This window comes from Orycteropus afer, unplaced genomic scaffold (assembly GCF_000298275.1).
Source record: "Orycteropus afer afer isolate SDZICR_OR568_19922 unplaced genomic scaffold, OryAfe1.0 scaffold00662, whole genome shotgun sequence".
NCBI classification, from domain to species: Eukaryota; Metazoa; Chordata; class Mammalia; order Tubulidentata; family Orycteropodidae; genus Orycteropus; species Orycteropus afer.
In genome coordinates, this window is record NW_006922249.1 from 1,210,333 (window position 1) to 1,218,555 (window position 8,223).

Sequence of the window (8,223 nt, forward strand, 5' to 3'; positions counted from 1 at the left end):
GAGACGGCACGGGCCGGCGGGCCGCCGAGGGAGTTGTCAACTTGATCTAAGTTGCGAGACGGTGGGAGAGTGGGGTGCGGGGCAGAGAGAGCGCCGGGGACGAGCGACTCGCTAGGCGCAGGCGAGCGCTGCCCAGCGGCTTGCAGCTGCCCCCGCGATCTCGTGTCCCCTTGCCTTGCACTCTCCGAGGCTGTCACACCGGCACCAAGCTCTGCAAGGCAGCGCTGCTTGCAACTCGGAGCGCTCCTGGCCGGCTCTGAGCGGGCTCCACACTCCGCTCTACATAACCCGCGACCGGGAAGAGCCGGCGGCGGCATCGGCCCTCCCTCTGCGCGGTCCTCCCCGCCCCCGGGCGCACTCCGCCCCCGGCCCAGCCCCCAGCCCGCCCGCCGTCCACCGAGCCGCGGCGGGGCAGCCCCTCTCACATGGCCGCGGTCGCAGCCTCCAGCCCTTGTCGCACCTCCTTTCGAGGCTCACGCCCCCTGCCGTGGGGTGTCCCAGCCTCCGCCTGCCGGGCCTGGCGATCGGTAGTGCTCTGGCCGGACGTCGCCATCCTCCTCCGGCCGTCCGGTCCTCGCTTGTCCCTATTTTGCCACTGTAGGTAACCAGTAGAGTCAGGACTGTCCCTTCCTGCGGTCAGGCGCTGCAGAAGACAGCCCTGCAGGCTGGAAGAACGAAGAGAAGGTCCTCCGCCAAGTGGCAAACGGGGTATCAGAGTCTGTGACTAGGATTGGCAGAAAGCCGGGAATGCAGTCGAAAGTCGGGCCTCCAGAGCGACTCCGACTGAGGCCAGCCATTTGGAACGTGGGCCAAAGACTCTCATTTCCCCTGGCTGGCACCACCACTGGGGTAGTTGCCTACAATGCCCGTCATGCGTTTCACTCCTGCGGCGTGGGCAATGGAAGTGATGCATTCTGGTATTTGTAGTTTGCACCACTGTGGCAAGTTATTTGTATACGTTAAGACACACCAAACCCCATTACCAACATGTCAGTTCCGACTCATAGCGACCCTATAAGACGCAGAACTGCCCCTTAGGGTTTCCAAGGTTGTAAATCTTTACAGAAGCAGATTGCCACAGCTTTTTTCCATAGAGCAGCTGGTGGGTTTGAACCACCAAACTTTGGATCAGCAGCCAGCCCTTTAACCATTACAGGGTAAAATCGAGCTTAAGATGTAACATAGCCCTAACTAGGGCCCCAAGTAATTAAGGTATCAGCAATCTTTCCTCTCCTCATACTGATTTAAAGGCCTAATTACTGCATATTTTCTCTATACAAATTTTACCCGACATTTGTTCAGAAAAGGCTGACTCAAGCAACTCTTAACTTTGTGTCTGAAAGACGAGGTCTCAGTTTTGGTTTCTTTTCTGGCTTATCCTGGGACACCTATGAACCGTGGGGGCTTCACATTCGCTGTCTTTAAGTGGACAGTGCGCATGCGCCAACTTCCTTTTTTTTTTCTTGTGTGTGTGTGGGTCTGTGGTTGGAATCATGGAGGGTGACAAGTAAGTTACTCTTTTTCCTTTTGAGAATCCTTCTCCATCCCCGAGAACAGAAACTTTTTATCTCGTATTCTCTCGATCCTACTGTAGCTGGTGCCTTTGCCTTCGTATCTGTGTGTTTGTGACGCTCTATGACACTAGTGAGAGTTTGAACAGGATATGGGCGGCCTTGGGGCGAAGGAGCTGAAGGTACTGGGGAACAACCAAATGTTAAGGGCTGAATATGTGCGGAACCGGCTGGTTGGGCGGAGGTCCAGTCCTCTGTAGAGACTCTTTTGAGCAGCGTGGCGGAAACTGGATTTGGGTCATTCTTGGCATCCCTGCCGCCAGGCCTTTGCTTTGAGCATGTGGAACTAGGAGACTTAAACCAGGATCGGTTCTTCTAAGGATCCTAGGCCCTCTTTCGTTGAGTCTAGGGACCAGCATGTTGTAGCAGACTAAAGTCTATTAAGTTTTGTTACTTGGAGTGGACTCTGTGTAGTTGGAGGCCAGTATTGATCTGGATTAGATAGTTACTGTTGTGTTCGTGATTTCTTAGTAAAATGGTACGTGTTAAAGATGGTTATTGGTATGGAGAGTCTAAAGTCGTCTACATTTTATAGTATGCGAGAGCAGATACAGATACAGGGATTTCGAGCCAGTGATTGTTCAGTGAAATGAAAGAGGGGTCTGTTTGAACGGGAGTGGGCTTTTTGAGCTGTTACTAACATTGTCGGTTTGTCAATGTCAGAGAGAAGAAAAAGAAGGTACCTGCTGTGCCCGAAACTCTTAAGAAAAAGCGAAGGAATTTTGCGGAACTAAAGATCAAGCGCCTGAGAAAGAAGTTTGCCCAAAAGATGGTGAGTGTAAACTTAAGTCAGGTGAAGAGCCCTTGTTGGTAGGTAGGATTGAAAATGAACGTCATTGCTTTGCTATTGTGCCAGGCAGTGAGATTGTTTAGGTCTTTAATGGACAGTCTCAAAGTAAGAGTAGTACTGTATTTTTGGAATGTTACTGCGTAGAGGGACACAAAACAAGGTTTTGGGGAAAGTGTCTTAATTTTTTTTAGATTAATTCTTGTTGTTAGTTGTATTTTTGACTAAAAATCAGAGATGAATAACGGATTCATGTTTTCAGCTACAAAAGGCAAGGAGGAAGCTTATCTATGAAAAAGCTAAGCACTATCACAAGGAATATAGGCAGATGTACAGAACTGAGATTCGAATGGCTAGAATGGCAAGGAAAGCTGGCAACTTCTATGTACCCGGAGAACCCAAACTGGCATTTGTTATCAGGATCAGAGGGTAAGTTCAGTGTTTACTTTGTTAAAGACATCCTGGTCTTAAAGGGAAAGTTACAACTTCACACGACTTCTCTGGGGGCCCTGGTTCTGAGCATTAGAATAAAAATCTTTTGGGGGTAGATAAAGCAAGGGGTTGTCATTTTAATGGTTTAGTTGCCAATCTGTGCTCACAGTTCCTAACTTGTCCCTAATGGTTAGTTTCATGGTGATGACCTTCAAAAGTAATTAAAGTGCAATCTGGACACTTAAGACAAAGATGTGTACAGAGTGAAGACAAGGTGAGGGAGTCAGATTTGAATGTAAAAGGGATGTTTCAAAGAGGGAAGAATAATTTAGGTAACTAAAGGGAAAACCTCAGGGACATGGGTATTCCTATCCATTTAGGTGGGACTTCTCTGTTCAAAATTACGACGTTTAGATTTCCTTTGCTTTATTAATGAAGTTTCAGATGAAGGCTAAATAGTGTTTTTTTCCCCACTTTTTTACCTTCAGTATCAATGGTGTGAGCCCAAAGGTTCGAAAGGTGTTGCAGCTTCTTCGCCTTCGCCAGATCTTCAATGGCACCTTTGTTAAGCTCAACAAGGCTTCAATTAACATGCTGAGGATTGTGGAACCATATATTGCATGGGGGTAATAAGTCTTATCTTTTGTTTGGTAGCGATTTATTACCAAATTAAATTGCAAGGCAGGTTTTACTTGTTTAAACAGTGATAATCTTATTTCTTTGGTCATTTATGTCTGCTTTTTAATTTTAGGTATCCAAATCTGAAGTCAGTGAATGAACTGATCTACAAGCGTGGTTATGGCAAAATCAATAAGAAGCGAATTGCCCTGACAGATAACACTTTGATTGCACGCTCTCTTGGTAGGTTCTGCCTATTAGGGGAAAAGTTGATAGCAGACCAAGGTGATGCTTTGGGGGATCTTGTGACCTTACATTTCCCACTATTGAGAATTCTCACTTATTCCCTCCAATGGTTAAGTCAAAGTATAAAAAAATGTGTTTCTGTTGGTTTGGTACCTATCTTTGTATATCAGGCTATGCATCTATTCTCTTGTTGCTTTGCTGTTTTTTGTGATTGCCTATAATTGACACTCATTGAGTACTTTACAATGTCCAGGTAAATACGGCATCATCTGCATGGAGGATCTGATTCATGAGATCTATACCGTTGGAAAACGCTTCAAAGAAGCAAACAACTTCCTGTGGCCCTTCAAATTATCTTCTCCAAGAGGCGGAATGAAGAAAAAGACCACCCATTTTGTAGAAGGTGGAGATGCTGGCAACAGGGAAGACCAGATCAACAGGCTTATTAGAAGGATGAACTAGGTGAGAGGCTGCCTTGTAACGTAAGAGTTTACTTAAAGCAAAAGTGGTGTTGGTCCTAAATACTTTGTTCCAGTAAATATTGAAGGGGGTTTGGTTGCAGTTTAATCAATATTTTCAGTAGAAAATGCGCATGTAACAGTTGGCTTTTGAAGACCTTTCTAGAGGGAAGGAAAGGGCTATTTATTATTTAAACATGGAAACTGAGTTGTTATTTTCTTAAAATTGTCTGATTTACATTCTTTGCTACTAAGGTGGTTTATTTAATGAGTTTTTTTTTTTTTTTTTCCTTCCCCTTCCCCTCCCTTTTCAGGTGTCTACCATGACTATTTTTGTAATCTGGTCAGTTAATAAAATACAAACTGCTTTCAAATTGAGATGTTCTTGTATTGGTGACTTTTTGTTAGCTTGCCCCTCCCCTTAATTATAATGGCAAATTTTGATGTGTGATAAAATTAATCAAATCAACCTGTTGCATGAAGCTCAGGGTTCCGTTTGTATCTTGTGAAAGTTTATTAAAGGCTTTTCTCTACAGGGGAAAAAAGAAAAACTTAGTTTTTGACTTTTGTATTGTGCCCAAATAGGTCTGTTTTCTTTTAAGAAAGTCTGTTTCACAAACACGTGTGCATGATTTGTATGTAAGTAAGGTTTTAAAAAAAAAAGTTTCACAAGTGTAAAAAATTAATTCCATTGCTGGAATTTCACCTTTCAGGCTTTGGCTTGCCTAGATAACTGTACCCTGTGAAGGTATCATTTTCCTTTTATGTTCTGTTTTTATGCTGCACTTTTTGTTTTGCATCCTTTTGCCCGTATTTGGGTGAATTTCATTCCATATTATGAAGGAAGAAATGAAATCTGCACCCTTGGATGGAAGTGACTTTGGAGCCTGTGAAGTACTTACAGTGAAGTTATGAACAAAAGCTTGAAATGGAAGATTTTGGTGTTCGTTTAATAAGTAATAGTCCAGTATATTTCACATTCATATCATCTAGACAAGTGAAAGTATAGGATGTGTAATGTGAAGTACATGAAAGAATTTTTGTGGTCCTCGTTGATTGTGCCATGGGTGTGAGGCAGTGTGAAACTGGTGCCTTGTTAACTCTTTTGGCCCTGTCACCCCAGAACTCGTTCATTACTTTTTAGTATTTGAAAATTGTTAGACAAGTAGATTTAAAATTTTTGTTAAATTTTTTGTTTTGAGTGTTGGAGGCTTTTTCTGGCTTAGTGTGTTTTTTTAGCATCAGTGAACTCTGAAAAGGGAAAGATACTTTAAGTAGTTTCTAAAGTTTGTGAGTTACCAGGGTTTGACTAGAAATTTAGTCTCCTAGTGAACTGTTGGATCATGTAAAACAAAATTGTACATTAATCTCTAGATGGAGCCAAAGAGCGTAAGTTTTGAAATGTCCTAAGATTTTGTTTTACTGCTTTAGTAGGATATAAGAATTCTACCTTCTAGTTTTTGAAAGAAGATGGTGAGGATATAGTATAATATAACCTGTCTTGTATGTGCACCTGTATCCAGTGTCAAGAAAGATAAACGTGGCTCAGGTGATAATAGAGCCTATTTGGCTTAGTGGACCAGTGAAGGCCATCAGTGGCTTACGTGGGGTTTAGATACTCTTTAAGAATATCTGGTTCAATAAATAAAAAATAAACCTAGTTTTAAAGTTGTACAGATACCATGTTGTTAAACCCCTAAGCAAAGTTGGGTTGAGGGGAAGACTAGGTATTCTAGCAATTCAGTGAAGAGGTATCCTAATTGCAGTAGTTATAATAAAGAAGTGGCACTCCATAGGATGATGGTGTTTAGCGGAGCTTTTTGAGCTGGTGAGAAGAGGTATCCTAATTGCAGTAGTTATAATAAAGAAGTGGCATTCCATAGGATGATGGTGTTTAGCGGAGCTTTTTGAGCTGGTGAGGGTAGAAAGGTATAGGAATATCCAGGATAAAGAAGTATATTGTGCATGTTCTGCAGACATTTCTGCTTTCAGTCTTAGAAACTCAACTCTTTTCTATATAAACCCATTGCCAGGTGAGGCCTGGGGCCAGGACCACCAGAGGGTGAGGGAGTTTAGGGTCAGGGAGGAATTGCAGAGATCCAGATTGCATAGAGAATGCTGAAACTCTTGCCTGGAGAATCAGGCAATTGGCAGGGGCAGAGAGGGGGGATGAATAGAAGAATTTAAGCTTTGCAGTCAGATGACAACTTCTGCTATCAGTTTCCCAGCAAGTGGGATGATCCCTCCTCTGCCTTCATCACTGGATTGTTTGGATTAAAAATGGGTATGAAGCTGTTTTGTGAACTGTCAGATCTATTCACAGGGAGGTTGGTGCCTTATTTTACTTAGGAAACCCATTAAGAGTGGTTTCATTGCCTACAAGGGACCCTCTGCTAGATTGCCCAACCAGCTTTTTAAAAATCTTGAGCACCCTCTGGGTTCTATTTCTACCAAAAAAAAAAAGCATGTCCTGTAATGCTTATTTTTGTTTCTACCCTTGAAAGTTGTAACTTTATCTATTTTATCTTTCCTAGAGTATCCTAGTCCTTGTTTTAGTTTGTATTGTCTGTTGTACTCATTGGTTGTTGGCCAGAGTTTACCTGGTATAGTTTATCTGTGAAGGTTCATTTATGTTACGCTGAATGAAGAGTGCTGGCTCTGGAGCCAGATTGCTTGGCTTTATATCCAGCCACCATTTACTAGCTTGAGCTAATAAGTTTCTTAATCTCTGTTTTCTGTCAGCAACACAGAAAATAGTAGCACCTGATTTCATAGGAGGCGTTCTGGTGATGCAGTGGATAAAGCATTTGCCTACCTAACTAAAAGGTTGGTTTGAAAGAAAGATGAGGCAGTCTGTAAAGATTTACAGCCTTGGAAACCTTATGTGGCAATTCTGCTCTGTCCTATAGGGTCACTATGAGATAAAATCAACTCAGTGACAGTGGGTTTGGGTTTTGGGGGGCATACTGTAGGATTGAAATGAAAATTAAATATATCTGCTCATATAAAATGCTTAAAAATACTGTTTGTCACAAACTAACCAAAAAAAAAAAACCCAAACAAACAAACTGGCATTGAGTCAATTCTGACTCATAGCGACCCCCTTTGGGTTTCCGAGGTGGTAAATCTTTATGGAAGTAGATTGACCAGTCTTCCTTATGTGAATTGGCTGGTGCCTTTGAAACACCAACCTCTGGTTAGCAGTCAGATACCTTGGACACTAGGCTACCAGAGCTCCTTAAAAAACTTAATTTTCACAAAACCGTGGAAAAAGGAACGCTTTTTGACTATGTAATGTAACTTGAGTTAGCACTTATTGTGGTCATGTAACATGCTGGCATGTGTTGGTCTGGTAGGCAACACAGACATGACACACAGTGGTCACGGGTGCTTATAGGAATGTGCAGGATGTGATAGAGCCTGTTTATGGAGTGTCTTTAGGGACCCACCTCCACTGGAAAATTGACAGCTGCTTTTCTGCCCTGTTTTACTTGATGTTAAAGCAATCACAGTGTTGCTTTCAAACACACCCCTGCTATTAGATTTGTAAACTTTTTGTGGTCTTAACCCATCCAGTACCTGGCCTATAGTAGGCACTCTGCTATGTGAATCTATTACTTTCCTATTGTTGCTATAACAAATTACCACAAATGTAAATGGCTTAAAATAACACATTTATTCTTATAGTTTCTGAGGTTGTCAGAGGTCCAATGTCTGTTTTCCTACTCTAAAGTCAAGGCCCATGTTCCTTTTGGAGACTCTAGAGAATCCATTTCCTTTGGTTTTCCAGCTTCTAGAAGTTGCCTATATTCCTTGGATCATTGCCCCTTCCTCCATTTTCAAAGTGCCAACCTCCACTATTGTCCTTATATTCACTTGCTCTTTGACACTGATTCTTCTGCCTCCTTAAAAGAATTCTGTGATTACACTGTATCCACCTGGTTAATCTCCAGTATCCTCAGTTTAAGCACATCTACAGAGTCCCTTTTTCTTTTTTTTTTTTTTTTCAAAAGCAACAGCATGTTTATTCTTGAGACACCCCTGCTGTCCCTTTGGCCAACCCTGCTTCTCGGCTCCCCAGAACAGGCCCTCAGCTCCCAGCCCTGGCTCT

General features: G+C 42.8%; 1 protein-coding gene across 1 annotated transcript; it reads left to right on the forward strand.

Moving 5' to 3' along the window:
* The first annotated feature begins 747 nt into the window (after positions 1 to 747).
* Positions 748 to 4,116, forward strand: RPL7 (ribosomal protein L7). Its single transcript, XM_007956766.1, has 6 exons — positions 748 to 917; positions 2,214 to 2,343; positions 2,621 to 2,787; positions 3,279 to 3,416; positions 3,542 to 3,651; positions 3,908 to 4,116. Exons 1-6 carry the CDS (start codon positions 748 to 750, stop codon positions 4,114 to 4,116), a joined length of 924 nt encoding a protein of 307 aa, XP_007954957.1.
* The last annotated feature ends 4,107 nt before the right edge of the window (positions 4,117 to 8,223 follow it).